This window comes from Wolffia australiana, chromosome 2 (genome assembly GCF_029677425.1).
Source record: "Wolffia australiana isolate 7733 chromosome 2, ASM2967742v1".
Lineage (NCBI taxonomy): Eukaryota > Viridiplantae > Streptophyta > Magnoliopsida > Alismatales > Araceae > Wolffia > Wolffia australiana.
In genome coordinates, this window is record NC_135836.1 from 26,155,744 (window position 1) to 26,177,420 (window position 21,677).

Sequence of the window (21,677 nt, forward strand, 5' to 3'; positions counted from 1 at the left end):
TTTTATCGATTTTTTGTGCACTCTTAGAAGATTATGATGGTATTTCTAAATCACTCATCCTAAATCATCTATATTTCTCACATGCTTAACATTTTGGCAACCAAAAAGAAGATTAATACTCCAAGCAGAAACTCACAGGTTCAATCCAATAAATTCTATTGGAAATGCTTTCCTCATCTACGTTAAAACAATTTAGGTCCCTATACACTGAAATATCAAAAAAAGATGAATCTACCCTTAAATTTTTAGGTCACTCTGATGAGGAGATCTTGAGTTATAATGTCTAAAGATTTAGCAAATCAGCCCACTTGATTTTTTATTCTCTCTACGCCAGGTTGTTACGCTTTCCATGATTTTGGTTTTCCAGAAAAGATGCACCCTAATTGTCATGAAAATTTAAAAATTGTTTGGTTCCCTCAAAAGGAATCCCATGTGTACTACAGTTTGTTTGGTCTGTATGCGATGAAAGCAACATCAATTGACCATTAGATAACTGAATAAATTCACATTTTCCTCACATCACATGATCATCAATGGTATCATATTAAATAAGATTTAAAGCTTCCAATTTGATTCAGCAGTATAATCATCTTATATGCATTTATTGCACAAAATGTATACATTTCATTGGGCCACTTTGTCAGGTGGGTAATCCCATTGACTGCAATTAAATGATGCACGATATCCCCTTGATACGACATACAACTGTCATGATTATCCACTGATTGGTCAATTTGACTTCAAAAATTGTGGGCCATAATATGTGTCATCTAATGATGGGTAAATGAATCATTGATCTAGAAACTCATAATTTTAGTTCTGAAACATGACAGAGCTACAATTTGTGAACAAAAAAACCCAACAAAGTTTCGAAACTCTGTGGAATAACTCATTACAATATAGTTTAAGAAAGAAAAATTATTCCAACATTGAATGCATGTTAAAAACTTATATTAAAATAATGTAAATTTGGGGAAATCATAAATTCATTCTAATGTTGCATTTAATCATTGTTTACCTGATATTATAGAGATGTATTCATCTAAACTAGTAAGATGTAATATCAATCTTCTAATACTCAAAGTTTAACACCATGTCTTCCACTTTCACTCATTAAATTTACAAGATATTTATCCTCAAATGGGAAGCAACATCGAGAGAATCCAACACTGTCATTCTTATATTGCCAATATTAGATATTGATGTTAGGGAACATATCAGTATCTCAACATCTCTATCTTCATTCTTTATCATCGATAAAGGCAAATTACATACTTAATTTTAGTGTTGTTGCAATTTGAATTTTCATGAATCAAATAAATTTGATGAAAATAGAAAGCTCACTCAAATGTAATGTCGGAACAAGGTCGTCTCCACAGTAACTGGCCTTTAGATGTGAATTAAATTATTGAGTTATAGTTGAAGAGAATTAATCACAGGAGGATAATGAATATCGTAAAAGATAAGTAATTAGTAGGGAATAGTATCTAGTGGATTAGAGAATTAATATAATATTAAATAATAATTAATAGTAATTGATGTGAGAAATAACTAGAGAAAGAGATAATATAAGACATTAGCTATATCTCTTTGTAGATACAAGAGAAATAAAAGAAGTAGGATATTTGAAATGGATTAATTTTATTATATTTATAGCTGATGTTAATGTAGATAGTGGAAGAAGTAGAGAAGATTAATAAGATTTATAGAATAGTAAAATAATATTAATAGGAGATAGGAGGTTATTTATTTAGTTAATAGTAAGCTATATGTAAAGTAGGAAGTAGATATGATGATGAAAGAGATTAATATTTTTTATAGATAGTGACTGATATTTAAGGTAATAAGATGTAAGGAGTTAACTAATAGGAATATGTGTTTCAATAAGAGATAATAACAAGAAAAATGAAGAAGGAACGGAATTATGATAGATAAAGAGAGATTATTTAATTACAATATATATCTATATTTATAAATAGACATGCTAAGATATAAATATAAAAATAGGTAGAGGTAACAGATTTTATCTAGTTTCAAAGGAATTCAGTTAATTAGATTGAGAGAAAGAGAGTGATAAAAGATAATATGAGGATAACAATTACTTAAGATGTTAATATTTTTATTTTTTTACGTTTGGTATAGCTTCAAAAGATAGGAATATGCTTTAAACAAGTAGATATATTTAATAAACATTTTTAGTATTTTTTATAATATTAAATCTAAATATTAATATGATAAATCGGCAAAAATTCCTCGATGCCCTATATGTGTTTGTAAAATGCCGCAAAGGGGCTACAATGCTAGAGTGCGCAGAAATCTAATGCCAACTGCTAGAAGGACAACATTTGAGAACTTAGAAAAGATTAGCTAGGAAATATCTACCATAAAGAGTGCAACAACTCGCTTCACACTGATTCAGACGGTCAAAGAATGGGGGCGCTGGTCCCCACCTCGAGCTTCGGTGTTTGTCTCCTCCCTCCTTTGTCTTTTTGGAGGGTCGAGAGAACATCTCTGGACCCCTTAAAGGAAGATTTTCAAGGCCTTAGACCTATCTTCCAACGAACAAGCTTAGTGGTGGTGGGAGACCCTTCTTGTAGTGAGACAAGCCCGAGAAGTGCCATGACACCTCCCGTACGGCTCCAATTTCCCAGGACCATGCCTAGAGCAAATTCAAGAAGCTTTTGTCCTCCATAGGCATGGTCCTGGGAAATTGGAGCCCTACGGGGGGTGTCATGGCACTTCTCGGGCTCGTCTCACTACAAGAAGGGTCTCCCACCACCACTAAGCTTGTTCGTTGGAAGATAGGTCTAAGGCCTTGAAAATCTTCCTTTAAGGGGTCCAGAGATGTTCTCTCGACCCTCCAATGGGTCACACTAGATCCAACAGCTGTCCCAGATATGTTAGATCAGTCTGTGGCCCCCTCTTCATTGGCCTCCACCAACCGACCAACATGGATAGCTCCTAGGGGGTGGAAAAGGATGAGTTTACACCACGGCTGTCTGGTACCTCTTTGAATGGTTTGAATGTTGCAATTTAATTGCAGCTGTGGACCAATTATTAATGGTGTAGCCCTTCCTCACCATGTCAGTTGACTTGTTATCCAACTTGTGCATAATTTGGCCATAGAGGATTCACTCTATCCTCATTATTCAGCGCAGCCAATCAGAAAGCCTGAAAAGAGAAAAATATTAAATATTACAAGACAGATCCCATTGTTTAATCTTTGGTAAAGAGACTGGACAGCTGAGATCACGTTCATTTACCTAAAATGGCCTGACATGACATGGGCTATGGGTCTGCGCAAAGCCTAATCATCTCGTCTTCTTATATTTAATTAAGTTCACAGCCTAGTGGACCCCAATCTATTTCATCACTTACCCGCCCTGCCCGATGCAGAGCTATAATAAATGTTGAGATATAGTCCCATATCGGAAAATGTGAAATAATCCTCTATCCTATGAATTAATATCTATTGCGGTCTTCCATGTGCATGCATGGGCCTCTGTGTGCCAGCAATTGGAGGTTCCATGTGCAGCGGTGCTCGATGGCCGTTGGCTAGCTTGAGTACTATGTACTCGCTTCTTGGCAGCTGGCTTGAGTGCTGTCATCTCCCTCCTTCAGCTGGCCACTAAAAATTCCCTCTAAAAACCACTTTTTTCTTTATATATACATATTCCTCTATCTATCTTTTTTTTTATTTCTTCCTGAAACTTTGACTTCCTCCTCACAAAAACATACTAAAGGGAGCATTAATTTCATTAAAATTATCAATTATTTAAAAATATTTTTACTAAGAATGTTTTATCATTTTAAAATTATCAAAATGCATATTTTATCAATTTCTCCATTTAGTGCATTGAGATTAAAATTCTTGTAAAAATGAAGGAAGCGCACATAAAATGATCGCAAAATGACATTAAGATGTGTATAATTACTTGCCACATTTTGGGTTCATCAATCACCTAAATTTGACATTACTCTTTGAGAGATGACTAACGTCATCTGAGGATCTCCCTCTTTCTTATAGTTCCCCTAAAATATTTCCTAATTTTTCTACATCCTTTCTAACTCTCTCTCTCTCTCTCTATATATATATATGTGTATATAGCTCCCAAATCACATGTCAGATTTTCACATCCTCCTACTTATCTCGAATATTATTGTATAATTGTATGTCTGAATGCAAAAAAATAATTTAATAGACACTAAATCATATCATTTTTGGTTTATCACTTTCCTAAATACTACTATGTATGGTGACATGCCCCGGGAGGTTTTGTCGGCAATTCTTTTAGTCCACATGGCAATAAAAAAATGATTCCCCACCTTCCCATCTGATCATATTTATTCTCATAAATGTTCCTAATATTTCCATTTCTGAGTTATCGATGTCCACTAGTTTGAGGATAACAGAAATCGATCTGTGATGAGCTCCATATTTCTTAAAAAAATTAATATAGTGTGAGTTATTCAACTGAGTTTTTCATCACTACTGATAGCCCTAGGAAACCAAAGCATAAAATAATGTCCTGTATATTTAATATGACTAATACTTTATGGTCATTTTACTTAGTAGGAATAGTGTCTACCCATCTGGACGCATATTCAACTCCCATTAAATCTATCCCCCATCAGTCAAATATATCAACCTCTATGATTGGGTGCAAGGACATTTGATACTGATCATTTCTTTGATATGTTGCTCAGAATATTTAGACTTGACAACATTTTTGGACCAAATTGAAAAACATTACTTGTATCATTTGATATATATAAAAAAATCATGAATCCAATTTTTAAGGGTTGGGTGGGTAGAAACTAGGAATTTAAAAGTTATGGTTCTGACAAAGAAGAGGAAAACTAAAATGAGAAAAAAAGGAATATTCAGATGAGAATGAATGTAAACAATATCAGAAACTTGGGAAAATATTATATTTTCTCAACAAGTAATGGATTCAATGTTACTAACTTGATTTATTCTTAGAAAATAACTTTTATTTCTTAGAAAATACACTTACCATTCCTATTCCCTGAGTGGTATGAATATTTTAATAATTTGGAATGGATAAATTTTTTATCAATCCACTTATAATGGTGTTACTTAGATACCAAATATCCAAAAGAATGGTTAAAGAGATATGAAGATAAAACTTTAAGGGCATTTTAGTAAAATACTTTAATATATGTTTTGATTAATGTTGAAATAAATGCATGCCTCAATTTGTGATAAATCACAATGGATCCTTAGTCAACTAGTTGACTTATTGTAAGTAAAGATTAAATAGTCATCCATAGTTTTATTAAAAAGCTACTTACTCTCACCATATAGTGGACAAGCCACTCACTGATTCAGGACATATATTTTCTATGACATCAAGATAAACATATTCTCTAACACTGTTAAAATATTTGTCTAAATTTGACCTCATTTGGCTGATTTAATAACTTTGTCAAATTCCTACTTACTACATTCGGGTATTTAAGGCTGAATTTATAGAAGATTTAATAAAATTTAATTACGTGAAGATATTACTATGCAATGGTGGTATGTTCATTAAAATGATGTAGTAAACATATCCGAAGTTTTCATATTATTTTAAAGCTTAAAATTTTGGCATAATGGCCAGTTCAGTAAAATTACTTCTAACACTTGAGAGGTATTTTTAACGTACGACAAAATATAAATAAAAATTCAAACTTAAAAGGATTGCTGCTTCATAATGTCTAACAATAATAAATACATATGACTGTTGGAAATATGAAAATTACCTGTATGCCCTTTCACATTTCTAAGTCCATATATGCAGTTTTTAGCCCTAATTTCAAATTCCTCTTCTTCTTGCTCTATGAAAAGCAAGTCCAATAATGTAGAGAGATATCCAACTTCCCGAAGAATTTTTCAACCATTTTTCATCATTTCTTGAAGAGGATATTTTTATCTAACATCAATCTGACTCGATTGCACTTCGAATTGTGGTTTTTGGTTCATGGTGATTCAAGATTCCAAGGAAAGAAGGTTGGCCTCCAAATTTCACACGTCATTGATTTTGTGATAAGTTTGACATCTTTAAAATAATTTTTATATTGATTTTAAATTTTTTTCAACTTATAAATAGTTGCTAACATCCATGCTAATCCATAGAACTTGGAATCACATATTTTCATTGAGTTTTGAAAGAGTTACAAGGGTTCAAATTTTGACCTGGAGGAATCAGATGATCAACTAAGAATGATGACAGATTATTCGTTGTTAGTGATTGAGATTATTGAATGAAAATATATTTAACCGTACTTACTTAAGAATATTTAGTTAATGATGAGTACTGATTGTCTTCAAAGGGAAAGATGATTAAGGATTTAATTTTCTTACTATACTGATTATCGGTACCAGAAGAGATAAATATGAGAATAGAATAGACGAGGTAGTGATATTGAGGAAATATAAGTAGAATTATGTGAAGTGTTACGAGAATAAGGTAGAGGATATGAAGGATACAATAGTGATCGAATGCGCGAACGTTATGATGGTAAAGATAGAGATGAGATAATGGGGACTTATGTGAAATGATAAATGAGAAGATAGTGATAAACCTTAATTAAGCTAACTATGATGACAGGAAAAGAAACAACGTAAGGCAAAGACGTTTACATTAGATCCTTACATTCTGCCAGGATCACGGTGATTTGCGAGTATTGGTAAGCTCCCCCTCTTCTCCAATGCTTCTCCCCACACACCCAAGACATCAAGAACACACTTGGTGGATCTCAAAACTCAGTATTTTTAATCAGCCCACACAAGTAGGAAGCAAGTTCAGGATGAAATTCATAGTGATCCAAACCTCTACTTATAGATTCAGAGGATGTGGATGGAAAGAGGAGAGGGAGACGAAGTAGTGCTGAAAATTTCTGCTTAATTGGAGTTGTAGATTATAACATATGGCAGTTTGAAGTTAGAGCAATCCAAGCCCTTGATTTTTTTCTCTCTCCTCATCATCATCTCTGGCGCTTCCTCGTTTTCCATTGCAATTGAACTGTCGAATCACTTGAAATTCTGTGTCTTCTCATCTTCAGGGAGCGTGCGTTTCCGGAGTTGCCACGTGTACCTATAGGAAGAAAAAGACAAAAGAGAAGATTAAATAAATTATTTTAAAAAGATTATATTTTAATATTCTTTTAGCTGACATGGCATTGCATCAGCGCGTGGCATGTCAGCACTTTTATTCCTTTTATCTGCTCAGACTTTGACAAGTGTGTGCCATGTGTACTCGTGCTGGCCATGTGTACATGTGGCGCCATGTGGTGCAGCCATGTTGCTAGTCACTATTTCCAAAAAAGAAGAAAAAGAGAGAAGAAAAGTTATATTCTGTCATTTTGTGCCTTGGCCACACGCGCATTTATTGCAAAAAAAGGACTCCTTTTTTTATTCGTCCACATCGCCCCTACATTAGAAAAGTCCAAAAATTGGTGTAAGTCATAAAGACAATCATGGCTTCACAAATCGCAAAGCATGATTACTCGGCTAAATGATTGATTAACGCCAATCATCATCGACAGCTGTGATTCGTCACTGTTTGACGGATTGAACGGTGACATGTGGCGGTGTGAGTTAAAATTAAACATATAAAATATTCTAAATTTCATATTAAATAAAATAAATGCCCAAAAATAAAAATAAATATATATTTTGACTTAATAACGTTATATATTTCCAAATTTAATGTCAAAAAATTCCATAAAAATCATATTCCATCTCAAAATTTTATATTATTTGATAGTCCATTATCATAAAAAATACATAAAAATTTAGAAAATTGAGAACATCATTCTAAAATTAGATTTTAGGATAGTAAGCTTGATAACATGCAAATATAAGTAATTTAATGTAAATAAACATGTGAACCTGATCATATTAATGTGCTAGAAATGAATATTATTAAGTTTTGAAAGAGTTACAAGGGTTCATACTTTTACCTGGAGGAATCAGATGGTCAACTAAGAATGTGGAAAGATCGACCTCTGGAGATTTATTTATTCAATTATATTTTTTTGTCTTAGATAACAGTTGTTTGCTAGCTTGTTAAAAAATCATAACAGTTAAAATTGTCTTTTTAGGTGCAGGAATGAAGAAGATATTCTAGTTATATAGACCAAAGGTGAGACACGAATCAAAAAATTTCATCTAAAGAGAAACGTGGAGGAGAAGGGCAAGGACAGAACAGCCATAAATAGAGAGGCATTCATGTAGGGAAGTCACAATTACATTTGAAATTTTTAATTTTTAAAGTAATAAATTATGATCTAAAAATATTTCTACTGAAATACATGAAATTAGGCCTTGTCTTAAATACTACTTAATAATGGTTATAGTAAGTGTTGTTGAGGAGAAGGTATTGTTCAGAAATATATCGTTCTTGCAATATCTTTGTGACCAGTCAGGTTAAGGATTTGGGGGCCATAAGAAGAATTTTTAGGGGCCAAGTTGAAGTAGGTCATGCAAAGTCATTCCATGGAAAACTTTGGGGGTTGAGGACGACATAGCTTCATCAATTTTTTTCATTTTATCTTCTTTTAGCCCTATTACCAAGTGATTTTCTCGGGGGCATTCACAAAAAAAACACGGTTGGGACACATCATTACCTCGAGATGGATACTCCCAAGAGGCATTAAGGATTAGCCTAAGCTGTCTAAAAAAAATAATTGTCTCCCATTTCCTCTACCTCATTTCTTAGGTAGAAAATTTCTAGGTTAATTAAAATATAATATATCTAGAGAGCCTAATTCACCCCCCCTTTGGGTTATTCCATAGCCAAATATACTAACAAGATTATTAATTTCAAGTAAAAAGTATATTTCCTTTGTTGCTTTTAACTTCTCTTCCCAGGACTTAATTTTTTTATTTTTGTTTTTTTATGTAGTCTCTCTTATTATACTAAACAATCTTCATTTTAAATATATTTTGTAAGCTTTATAAAGTGGATTTTTTAATATTTATCTAGTTCTAAGAGTTTCTCAAAGAGGAGAAAAATGTTTTGCAATATTTCAAGAGATATTGAAAAAATGGGTTGATAAAATAGTCTTAATTATAAAATGAATAATCAAGTAAAAAAATAAACCATTTAAATACAGTTTGTAACTTGACAAAAAATCATTATTAGGCAATAATAAATCACATAAATAAGAAATAAAAAATCAGAAACAAAAATCATAATCCCAATAAGATATCAAAATAAAAATATTAAAAATAAAAATAAAAAGTTTTCACTGTGGGTAAAAGTATTATCCTCATAAGATAAATTGTGAAGGTTAAATTTTATAAGTGCAAAAATATGTTTGGAAAATATTAAAATTAAAAAATTCGTTGATCAATGTGAAAATTATACTATAAAAAATGTTTCATTAGATAAGATATACATATAATTATACATTAACTGTCTTAGGGCCAATGCACACCATTTCCTTGAATGAACAAGAAAATCTTCAGTTCACAAAGAAAGAAACCAATAAAGGGATGATCATACATCGAAATATGAATTCACTTTATTGATGATGTAAAAACACACTTTGATATATTACTAATAAGAATTCAAAATTTTTATTTTGGCTTATTCACCTTTGTCATAAGCACATGTATTTTATAATAAGTATTATTGGGGATATGAATTTTATGATTAAGGAATGAAGAGTTATTGTGAGACATGCTGACTACTTACTCAAGAACCAAATCATAATAAATGTTATGTCTGGAAGGAATGAAGGGAAAAAGTAGTAAAATAGTCATGATCATTATATTTTATCTCAAACTCACTGATCACAATTATTACCACAAAAGAAGGCAGGGATATGGGGAGGAATAAAAAAAATTTTAGAAAAATAAAAACATGATCTTCTAGCACATTAGCTATAAGAGATATAAGGATGGGAGTGATAACATACATCTCTCACATTCATTTATATCATCATTCAATGCTTTTAATTCCTTATTCTCTCTATTATGATGCATGTTATAATTATTTTGTGATTATAGTTCTGGATCGCCCGGGACGTGGACGATAGACGGGACGGGATGAATATCTTCCTTTCAAGCGTTTGTATATTTCAGAATTGTCCAAACTGCCCTGTCCAAGAATTCATCCGTAGACAAAATAGTTTAAACGTGTCTCGAGTCTGCCAGATTCGTTCGGTCCTGAGAAAAAAAATCATCTTGTCCCTTGTTGCAGACAAAAAAAATTAACTTTTTTTTAAAGTTAGGGCATTACTCTGGCTCTCTGCCCCTCCTGTGCAACTCGTCGGCTCCCCCTCACTTCCTGCTCTCCCTCCTTCAATCTCTTCCTCTCATTTTCTCCCTCCCTCTCTCACCCTCTCCTTGCTCTTGCTCTCCTCTCTCCCTCTCGTCCTCTCCTTCTCTCTCTCACCCTCTCTCCTGCTCTCACTCTCCTCTCTCCCCCTCATTCTCTCCCTCTATCTATCACCCTCTCTCCCTGTTATCACTCTCCTCTCTCCCTCTCATTCTTTCTCTCTCACCCTCTCCCCCTGCTCTCACTCTCCTCTCTCCTCTCGTGCTCTAGAAGATACAAAGGAGTGTGTATCGACTCACTCATGGAACTTGTTCATCATCGATTACTGTGTACATATAGTCCCTCATCCACTTGACGCTCCTTAGATGACTTAGGGTATGGTCAACTATCAAACCCTAATCTGTCATCCGAGTTAGTACTGATCCATTCAGAAATCATCTTAGAACTCTTCTTCGATATTTCACTGCCTTGGCCAAGGACTTCATCGCATCGTCTTCCTTGAGATGTCACCTCTTATACCGAGGTTGGACAATCCCATCTCGACTATTCAATCGTCTTCATGAACTTTTTGATGCACTCGAACTAAGACTCTTTAGAATCCCATGATTAGGGACGCGTAGGTCATAGTCAAAGTACAATTGTCTGTCCGCAAGACGCCTAAGGACCACTTACGCAACCATAGCGTGAATCAACCTGATTGACAGTTTGGTACAATACTATTATGGGATTCATACGGATCAATATAGTGAACTCTTTCACTAAATAGCACCCACTGTCTATACTTAGTGTCTCCACACTAATGGCTACGAGACCGGCCATACTCATCATATGAGTGAGGCTAGATAGTGTTATTCTATCCCGATACTTTGATGTCCTTCTCGCGTATCCTTCGAATAGGAATGTTTAGAACACATGCTTAAAGACTAGTGATCTCCGTATTACGATCTCATCATAATTCACTAAATCCGATCATGTATTCATGGACTTAATTGTACGCATCACACGTGCATTATAATGAATATGTTCTATTAATGAACATGGAACGAGATATGTAATATGTGATTGTAATATTTCCATCAGTTGCCCCATAGCAGAAGATGTCATGGTTATGCCTACATTGACGTGCTACAGCAAGCCAATAGAGTAGTAGAGGCCTAGTGCTATACCTTGGAGGCATAGGGGTGGCCCACCACATACTATGATGGAGTCATCCACCTTGATGGGCTTCCCTAATCGAATGTTTTTATAGGTATGCCACGTTCTCTTGAAATTTTTGGAAGGCCCTTTGGCTTCTGGCCAAAAAATGGTGGTCAAACCAAGGATGTGAACATGATCCTAGATGCCATCCTTTGGTCATTGGTTGGAAGCACCTCGAGTCATGTGATTTGGTCATCCCTCAACCTGAATTTTCCAGCAGGTTTTCCATCAACCACACCACATGCATGAGTCCATTTGAAAACGTTTATGGTTATGCCCCTTGTAAATTCACCGACCTACTTCCCATGTCAAAGCATCCTAGAGTATCGGATCATGTCAAGTCTTTTGCAAAAAATATTAGAAGATTATATCAAGACATTCATCAATGCATCATGCATAGTAATGGTTCATATAAGCAGGCCAAAGATTCCCTATGATGTTTTAAATTTTTTTAAGAATGTGATTTAGTGTTTAAGAGGATATAAATGGAGATATTATCACCTTTGAGCACCACCAAATTGTGTGCTCATGGTGTTGGACCTTTTCCAATCCTCAGAGTAGGGAATAATGCCGATACCATTTGTATGCTCTCAAATTGAGGAATATGCTCCACATTCAATGCGACAGATCTAGTTCCATAAATCAAATGAACCTCTGCTTCATATGTCTTTCCCTAGGAGTTGTTGAACATCACCTGCAACTGGCATCATAAGATTTTGACTTTATTAGATGATGTTACAATTTCCACTAAGAAGGGAATGACAATAAAGTATCTTAGCCATTTGCAGGAACAGCCATATCTAGAAGACAGGTTGATCTCTACATGCAATCTAGAGCATCATAGCTCAGATTTCTTGGTTTACGCTGCAGCTTTGGGAAGCTAGTGGGGACCACATCTCTGCCATGTCACCAATGAACTAGACGGAGGCATGTACACTGCCACTAACTCAGCATGATCCAACCTCCTCATTGGCTGAGAAAATAGGGACTTGTTGCCAGCTATACTCAGCACAAAAAAATCATGTCTGCCCCTTGAAATTAGACTCTTTATCTTCTTCCTCTATCGGTTCACACTCTCTAGTTCTATATGAACCTCTAGAACTTTAGTGATTTTTGAAGTAAAATATGTCTTGAAGCCACCACCATGTGAAAACTTGAAGCCACTCCCAGTCGCATAGGACCCACTCCTCATGGTTTTCCTATATCTTTACATTTCTAAAATTAAATTGAGAAAAAATGAGCAGAAAATGGTTGCTGAAAATACACTTGCAAACTTTCTCCATAAATGATGCATTGGAGGAAAGACTCTCCATAATGTTTTGTAGGGCCAATCATGGGGAGGAAAGCACAAAATGGTGAGCATGTCATTAAAAACTTCAAGGCCTAGAATCAAGATACCCCAATTGAACCATGAAGCACATTTACTATATCATTCAGTTCATTCTTTGATGAAAAATAATTAACGTAACTTCCCCTTAACTGTGCCCTTGCAACCACTTCCCACCAGAGTGTCCTGTAATGCAAGTCATTGTCCATTAAAGCCGTCTGAACAGCCGTTGACTTCTGCTGATGGGCAATTTATTCCGTGGATGGAGTCCCCCTTTGGCTCTGACCTTTCATCTACATTCGTCCTCTCAAAGCCAGCCAGGCCTGATAGATACATGGGGTGCAAAAAGCCAAAAGACAAGCCAACCGACATACATGCCGTCATCCGTCATCCGTTCTATCGAATGGGCCTTATCCGATTGGGTGGGCCCCGCATGTCGTAAGAAATATAAACCTTAGTCCTTTTCGGGCAGAAATTGTTTTCCTGTCCTTCTCGCAAGCTTACGTGGGATTATCCGCTTCTTCTTTCCGCATTTCTCTAATTCGATGGAAATGGAATGAAGAAGAGCGGCGGGCTTTTGTAGTGTGGAGAAGGATTGGGAAGCCAGTTTTTGGCTGGATCTGCCAGGCGGCTCCGTAGAATTTCTAAATTTTCTGAAATTTTCCGGGGTGGGTCCCGAATCCGGAGAAGAGATCATGTGTTCTTCTTCGATAATGGGATTCCCGTTTCTCTCTTGTTCTCGGTTGGCATACGGAAGCCTGTTTCCCGAGGCCAGAGGGCGGTCGTCTGCTAGTGGATGGTGACGCTGACTTAAATCTCTTGATTGGGGCTCGGGAAGTTCAGGCCCCGATTTCCATGGCGGGCTCTCCTTGTTGGGTCGGTCTCTAATTGCCCGTCTACCGCACGCCTCGCTAGATCGGATTTTCAATTCCCTTCTCTGGTAACCCTTTTGATTGCTTTTCGATCGAAATTAGGTTTTGATTCTATTTCTACTGACGTGGAAGGTTTTCCTCGTTCTTCCTGTTCATTCGCGGAGACGGGTGATCATGGATGATGCTTCCACCACTGTTGTTTGGTTTCGGAGAGACCTCAGGATCGAGGATAATCCCGCCTTGTCGGCGGCCGCGAAGAGCGGGCGTGTTCTTCCGGTCTTCATATGGTGCCCCGAGGAAGAAGCTCAGTTCTTCCCTGGCCGAGTTTCCCGCTGGTGGTTGAAGCAGTCCCTTATTCACTTGAACAAATCATTGAAATCGATTGGGGTTCCTCTCACCTTCATCAAGGCGGAAAGCACTCTCTCTGCGCTTCTGCGGTGTGTTCTTGTCACAGGAGCCAAGCGTGTCATGTACAACCATCTATACGGTGTGCTTTATTTAACGATGATTTTACTTTGGGTCTCCCTTTGAACTGATTCGTTGTATTTTTCCCGTATCGAATCGGCAAGGATGGTCATAAATTTCATAAATTTCCGGGATCAATTCCATCGTTTATCGACTGCCCCCAAGTTTTCCGAGAAAATTTAACCGTCGCTTGTGCAGCTTTCAAACAATTCCTTCTTTTAGTCCGTGCCGGTGGAATTTGGGGTGGGGTGTGGCAATGGGAATCCATTCTTACGGATTTGGGTGTTTTAATTGGTGTTCTTAGCAAGTTCTTAAACGCTTCCCGATGCTCAACTGCAGACCCGGTTTCGATCGTTCGAGATCATAAAATTAAGAGCCGGCTAACGGAGAGCGGCCTCACCGTCCGGAGTTTCAACGCCGACCTGTTGTATGAACCGTGGGAAGTCTACGACGAGGACGGGTTTGCCTTCACCCACTTCGACGCGTTCTGGGACAAGTGCATGAGCCTTCCCATGGAGCCAAACCTTCTTCTTCCTCCCTGGAAACTACACCCGGCTTCCGGTAACCCGCCAAGCTTAATTCTTTCCCATAATCATTGTCTCTCCGTTATAATTTTAATATGGGGGGGGGGGCAGGGCTGGACGCGTTACCGAGCTGCTCGATCGAGGAACTCGGGCTGGAGAACGACGCGGAGAAGTCGAGCAACGCGCTGCTGAGCAGAGCGTGGGCGCCCGGGTGGAGCAACGCGGACAAGCAGCTAGCGGAGTTCAACGACAACCACCTCGTCAGCTACGCCAGAAACAGGATGAAGGTGGACGGCGCGGCGACCTCGCTGCTGTCCCCGTACCTTCACTTTGGGGAGCTCAGCGTGAGGAAAGTCTACCAGTCGGTGCGCATGAAGCAGATACAGTGGGGGAAAGAGGAGAGCGCGGAGGCTTCGGAGAGCGCGGAGGTCTTCCTCCGGGCTATCGGGCTTAGAGAGTACTCGCGGTACCTCTGCTTCAACTTCCCCTTCACTCACGAGAGGGCGCTGTTAGGGCATCTGAAGCACTATCCATGGCGGGCAGACGAGGCGCAGTTCAAGGCGTGGCGGCAGGGGAGGACGGGGTATCCCTTGGTGGACGCGGGGATGAGGGAGCTCTGGGCCACGGGCTGGATCCATAACCGGACCCGGGTCGTCGTCTCCAGCTTCTTCGTCAAGTTTTTGCTCCTGCCCTGGACGTGGGGGATGAAGTACTTCTGGGACACTCTCCTCGACGCCGACCTCGAGAGCGACGTCCTCGGCTGGCAGTACATCTCCGGGAGCCTGCCAGACGGCCACGAGTTAACCCGCATCGACTCCCCCGAGGTGGGTCTCTTCCTTCCTCTCTCGAGCCGAGCTATCGTTCATGGCGCGCCGGTTTGAGAGTTTTGGTCCGCAGGTTCAGGGCCGGAGCCTGGACCCGGAGGGGGAGTACGTGAGGCAGTGGCTGCCGGAGCTGGCCCGGGTGCCGACTGAGTGGATCCACCGCCCGTGGGACGCGCCGGAGAGCGTGCTCAGCGCGGCCGGCGTGGAGCTGGGCTTGAACTATCCCGAGCCCATCGTGGACATGTCGACGGCGGAGCGGCGGCTGGGCCGGGCCATCGCGCGGATGTGGGAGCTGGACCGCGCGGCGCGGCGGAGCGGCCCGGCGGAGGAAGAGGTGGTCGCCGATAACATGGCCGCCCACGACCTGCCCAGAGTCGCCCTCCTCAGGAAGTCGCCGCCGGGGGAGAGCTACTCGGCGGACCAGCGGGTGCCTTCCATGCACCACCCCCGCGCCGGGCTGCACCGCCCCGCGCCCGCCGGGTCCCGTGTGTCGAAGGGCGACGAGGACCTGCGGTCCACCGCCGAGTCCTCCTCGGCGAGGAAGCGCGGCGCCAGCGAGAGCCTCTGCGCTGTGCCTCACTCCTCTTCCTCGGAGGTCGACTTCCACGGCCCGACGAGGCTCTGCCGAGACGCCTACGATAACGGCAGGAGCAGACGAGATATGGTATTTTGGGACTTGGCTTCCTGAGATTATGTTTCGTTGAGTGACTTTTGAGGTTTTTTTGATCTCCGCAGGAAGTCGGGGAGGAGGACGTGCAGAGCTCTGTCGAGGGGTTGAGGCCATGCAAGCGGCCCGCGTGAGAAACATTCCGCGGTAGCTGTCCGCTATCGTTTCTGGGTATATGTTTGCGAGGTTAGATGGATACTCTCTCCATGCTCGCTGCGAATATCTCTCCTTGTCTTAGGCTCCGTGTGCATTATCTATCTGAATGCCTCTTCTAGAATGTTTAACTGAAGTTGCCTTGCTCTTCTTCTCCTACCGGACGATATCTAGCATGTTGGGGATGTTTGGCTACTAACTCGATTCTGATAATCCAATCTCGCTTCTGTGGGAAGTCGAGCTCACTAATAACACACCAATTATACATTGTTGCGTTGCTAAGATAAATGTGCGTTTCGTAATTTCTCTATTGCAATGGCATTTTCATAATGGTAAAATAAGTAACTTTATTTTCGAACGCGTTCCTTTAATTTTTATGATTAGAGTTGGAAGTCTTGCGGAGCTTTTCCCGAAGAAAAATCGCCGTATTTTAGCTTCAGTATATTCATTGGTGGTATAATAAATTAGTTTCCAACGCTTTTTGGTGGAGTCTCACAGGTGACCAACAATCTCAACATCAGGTCAATTAAAGGTAGCAAAGCAAAAATAGTGGACACCTGGAAAGCCAAAAATCTCCTACAACCAATATGGCTCCAAGTTTCTAATTTTTGTTTTAATTCACGTATCATTAGGCATAAGGATATGCGAGGAGATTTTATCGAATCATCAATTAAGTGCTTTATTGACTAAACTATGTTGGTGGGCTGGACAGACCATTAAACAAGTGTACAGTGCAGATGAATGTGTAGCTTATTATAGTACAATCAAAATATTATCAATTGACATGTTTAGCGCACATGTTGATAATATTTTGATTGTACATATTTCATTGAAATACTCAGAGAAGTTAATAAACAATCAACCTGGTGAATGAATTAACACATTATTTGTGATAACATTCTATTCTTATGGGCCACGTTATGATTCTTCAACTCATCGAGGGAAGGAGAGACTTCTCTACCTCTATGTGGAGGAGTTTCTAGATGAGGGGTGGGAGGGAGGTCTTAATCTTACATTCGCAGATTTCGACTCGAGTATTTTCGTTTTTTTTCTCCACCAGAGACTGACGAGATAAGTGTTCATTTTTTAAAATATGTAATAAGAACAATATGGATTGGTTTTCACAAATATTGGTGGTTTTAATTGGAGTCAGGAAATTTTAAAAAAAATAGAGAAAACATTGACGACTCTCCAAAATTTGAAATTTCTCACCATTTTATTTTCAGGTTGATTAGAAGGTTGGAGGAAATTTCCTTTATTGTTTAAGTCAAAGCCTATACAAAATTTTAAACTAGAGGCTTCATTTGAATATTGACTTACTTAAAACTGGTAAATATGTGCCTAAAAATAGGAAAGTATACTAGAAGAGGTGAATCACACATATATGAGTGTTGTTTTGCTACCTAACTCCAACTGTCTCCAATTTTAACTGTCCATTCATTTCTTCTATTTTGTATTGGAAATAATTTTTGGTAGATCTTATGCTAAAATATTCTTCCCTCTAATACAGCGTTGCTGCATTCTGGACTTATTCCTTAACCTTTTAAATTTATGAACAGTTCAAATGGCACCAATTTCCTTCAAAAAATCCTTCTCCAATATATAATGGTAAAATTGAGGGATGACATGGGAAACAACATCAGAAATAGAGCTGTTGGACAGATGATGTTTCGTCATCTGTCCCTTTACTTTTCGTCATCCGTCATCGTCCATGGCAACGGACGGATGACTGAACGGAGGGATTTTCGTCATTCGTCATGTGTCATCCATCATTCGTGATGAATGACGATGACGAGAAGGAAGGACGAATGACAGAAATAACGGATGACTATTACAGATGACGCCCAGTGCCGTTGCCCAACCCCCCCCCCCCACTCCCACGCTCCCACCACCCCACTCCTCCCGCTCGCCGCCGCCCAACACCCGTCCCACGCTCGCCGTTGCCAACCCCCCTCCTCCCGTTCAAAACCTTCGTTCATTTTTGTCCAACAGCTCTAATCTGGAATCGTAATTTATTGTATGAAACACCAGTGCATCAAATCACAAAAAAATTGATCATATGTGACAATATAATTTGATCAACATACTACTTTGTGAAATGGTTTCCAGGGTTACGCTAGGAAATTCCATCTAAATCATGCATAATGCTTTTCAGTTATTCATCCTAGTGTTTTTTGTTAATATATATTAGGTTTAGTGAAAATTATTATCTTTAATTTGATTAAAACTATTTTAAAACATACAAATTTGATTTGGATTATTCTCTAATCTTGTTACCTTTTAGCATGTTCTTTGTGTGCTGAGGTCATTCTACATAGGCAATTCAATATTTTAAAAGACTAGATTCATTTTGAGAAGACATATATCAAGATATTAACTGTGTTTCGAGTCCATGATCTGAAATTCCATGAAACATTCACTATTTATTATTTAAAATTATTTTAATAATTCTGTTGACTAAACAATGATAATGTTATGATCAATATTTGCATTACTTACAATGAATATAGCTGAATTTATTTTATACCTAATATGTTTATATTCATCTATTTCTTCCTATTTATCTCTCTTCACATTCATGTTTGTCTCTCGTAACCCCCCAATTGATCTATAATTATTTTCCCTAGAAAATAAAATTTATTTGACCATTTGCCCTTCCAAATTGTCCCTCTGAGTATTCAACATTAACTGATCAAAACATGTGGGCAGCCGTTACCTGTACAGACATGAATAATGCATGCGGCTGCAGCCATGGCCTCGTAGGAACTAATAATGTGACCCTCTATCAGTGCATGTGTCCTTCCCCACCCGACAATTCAGTCACATGCCAGCTGCCGAGCATACATGATTTCCCACACCCACAAAATTGAGCTCCTCTCAGGTAAATTGAATATTTTAAAATAATATAAAATATTATATTTATTTAATATTGATTTAAACTCGTTGATTAAGTAGAAAGAAAATAAAAATAAAAAATAAAAATATCTATAAAATAATATTACATAAATAAAAGAAAGAAGTTGGGCCGCCATGGAGCGCAGCCAAGGCAAAAAATATGTACTAATAAACATTTTCTGGCCATAAGATATTAAGAAGACATGAGCACTATAAAGTAGCTTTATAATTTTAGGTTTTACTTTATAATTAAAGACAGTCATCCTTTCTGCATAATTAGTATTGTATACAATTAGAAAAAATGAAAGAGTATTTTAAAACCATAACACATTACGTAGATATGAATTGTTTTAAAGTAGCATTATTAGTTTGATTTTAACTTAATAATTATTGATATCCACCACTTTATATTGTGTAAACATGCACTTATGATGTATATTAATGAAATACTATAAAGCTTTATTTTTATATTAATGAATCATGGAAATGAATTTCTGAAGATAAAAATGAAAATAAAGTGGTGTGTAAATGGAAATGCAACGGCTTCCACCAACACAGAACATGGTGTGTAAATGGTTCATCAGCAATAAGTAAAAAAAAGGCTCAACCAAATCAACCCTCAGGCCCTCAAAACACTCTTCATACGTATTCTGGGTATTATTGTTGTTGTCGTCCTTTTCTAGCCACCAACACTTTAATTTCATGGCTAGCTCAATGCTCTCTGCCACCAACTTGGTTCACGTGTAGTCGATGATGTCACAAATAGCAACAAATTGTCCATTGCTTCACTGCAAAAATGATGTAGTTGACCAAGCCATACAAAACATATCCACAAGAAACTGTCTTACCAAGCTTTGGTCAATAGTAACCCAAGGTGCATTTCATAATTTCTGCACATAATATATGATCTCATCCTGCCATGTGGTCAACTAACCACAGCTTCACGGAAATAGCAATGAGTGTGCCAGTGGAGAAGTATTGGTTGCAAGAGAAAATTCATGCATATCTGTTAATCTTCATCTTCATTGTATCACAATTATTTTTTACGTATGTATAATACCACATCTATATGGTGCTATTGATTTAAAACATACTCACATGTCTGATACCTCACATGACTATATCCAAATGGTTGGGCATTTCTCTGATGTTAAGAATGACATCATTTCCTGTTGGTGTCTTTGCTTGACAAGCAATTTTGGTGGCCATCTCGAGGGGTTACATTATGCCTAGAAAGTCCTTAGTCATTTCCCATTCATCATCATCGAGGACTGGTTTCTTTTGCACTTTCAACGCCATGTGTCAACAATGTGCTGTTGGACGCTGTAAACCAGCATGGTGTAAGTGCAGTTCCACCACGTTGGGTATTCTAAAGGGATCTTTTCTAGCATCCTTCTTGTTGTGTCAAAAAACATAATATGTTGACCATCTCCCTGAGTCAAAGTACGATATCCTACAAGGAAGATGAAACACCATCATCAACTGTATTATGTTTTTCACTGTTATTTACCAAAAATATATAGTTTTAATCAAGTATAACATGCTCTAATGGTGCTTCTGTCACACAGACTACTCAACCCATCTTGGACAAAAAGATTGATGATGTATGTGATACAGATCATGTGTTTTCTTGCATTAAATTGAGGTTTCACTGTCTTTAATTCATCTTCAAGAATACTCATCATTTCATTGTTATTTGATGTATTGTTGGTGGTCATCGTCCACATATGCATAACATTTCATAATAGTTACAATAGGCATTGAAAAACATCATATGATTCAAAATGAAGTCACACATACATTTGACTTCAAGTCAAATGTATGTGTGACTTCATTATGAATCATATGTGTGACCATCACAATTCACACACACCAAGGCCCACAATAGAGTACGGCCACAAAGTTGGCCCACCACCTATAGACCCGAGTCAAGAGTTCAGTTGGTGCACACATGAGGGGGATAAGGTATTTTGATTGAATAAGAATTTTGAATAGCATTTATATAGCAACTGTTTTTCTAATTTTCCAATATGGAATTGCAAACATTAGTCTCTTTGAGCTTCGCACTGGACCGGGCCGATAAAAGAGGAACAGGATAACAGCCCAACGGGCCGCGATCATATAAAAAATAAGAAGGAAATTACTGAGCTTTGAGCCAACCTAGCTTGAAGCCTGGGTTGTAACAGGCCAAATCATAAGGGAAATTTTAATCCAAAGTATCTAATCCTCATATGGAAGATTAGATGGTCTGAGATATATTTACTAAATATATTCTATTTATTATTTTGTAAGCCTCTGATTGGGCATGACGAGTGACGGGGATGATGGTGTCTATCAATAGACTAATCATAAAGGAGAAAAAGGGTGGCGGCCCTGATGATGGGTGGCTGACGTGGCTTGTGGGTGCACCATAACTAAAAGGGTTCCACAATTATTTCTTAGTTGCAGCCGTTGGGCT

The 21,677-nt window shown here is 38.1% G+C and overlaps 1 protein-coding gene across 2 annotated transcripts; it reads left to right on the forward strand.

Annotated features, from left to right (window-relative positions):
* The first annotated feature begins 13,454 nt into the window (after positions 1–13,454).
* On the forward strand, positions 13,455–16,491 carry CRY2 (cryptochrome 2). 2 transcript variants are annotated; one of them, XM_078571745.1, is made up of 6 exons: positions 13,455–13,759; positions 13,824–14,178; positions 14,496–14,717; positions 14,792–15,504; positions 15,578–16,168; positions 16,240–16,491. In XM_078571745.1, the coding sequence occupies exons 2-6, from the start codon at positions 13,866–13,868 to the stop codon at positions 16,303–16,305; spliced, it is 1,905 nt and encodes a 634-aa protein (XP_078427871.1). In that variant the 5' UTR covers positions 13,455–13,759; positions 13,824–13,865; the 3' UTR covers positions 16,306–16,491. The 2 variants fall into 2 exon arrangements, with proteins under 2 accessions (XP_078427871.1, XP_078427869.1); XM_078571743.1 differs by having other exon boundaries at positions 13,456–13,759; positions 13,856–14,178.
* Positions 16,492–21,677: the final 5,186 nt, after the last annotated feature.

Excerpts from the sequence above, each read along its gene's own strand:
- CRY2 (XM_078571745.1), top strand. The coding sequence starts at position 13,866 with ATGGATGATGCTTCCACCACTGTTGTTTGGTTTCGGAGAGACCTCAGG. Across the intron at positions 14,179-14,495 it reads CATGTACAACCATCTATACG|ACCCGGTTTCGATCGTTCGA; the intron begins GTGTGCTTTATT and ends GCTCAACTGCAG. Across the intron at positions 14,718-14,791 it reads GAAACTACACCCGGCTTCCG|GGCTGGACGCGTTACCGAGC; the intron begins GTAACCCGCCAA and ends GGGGGGGGGCAG.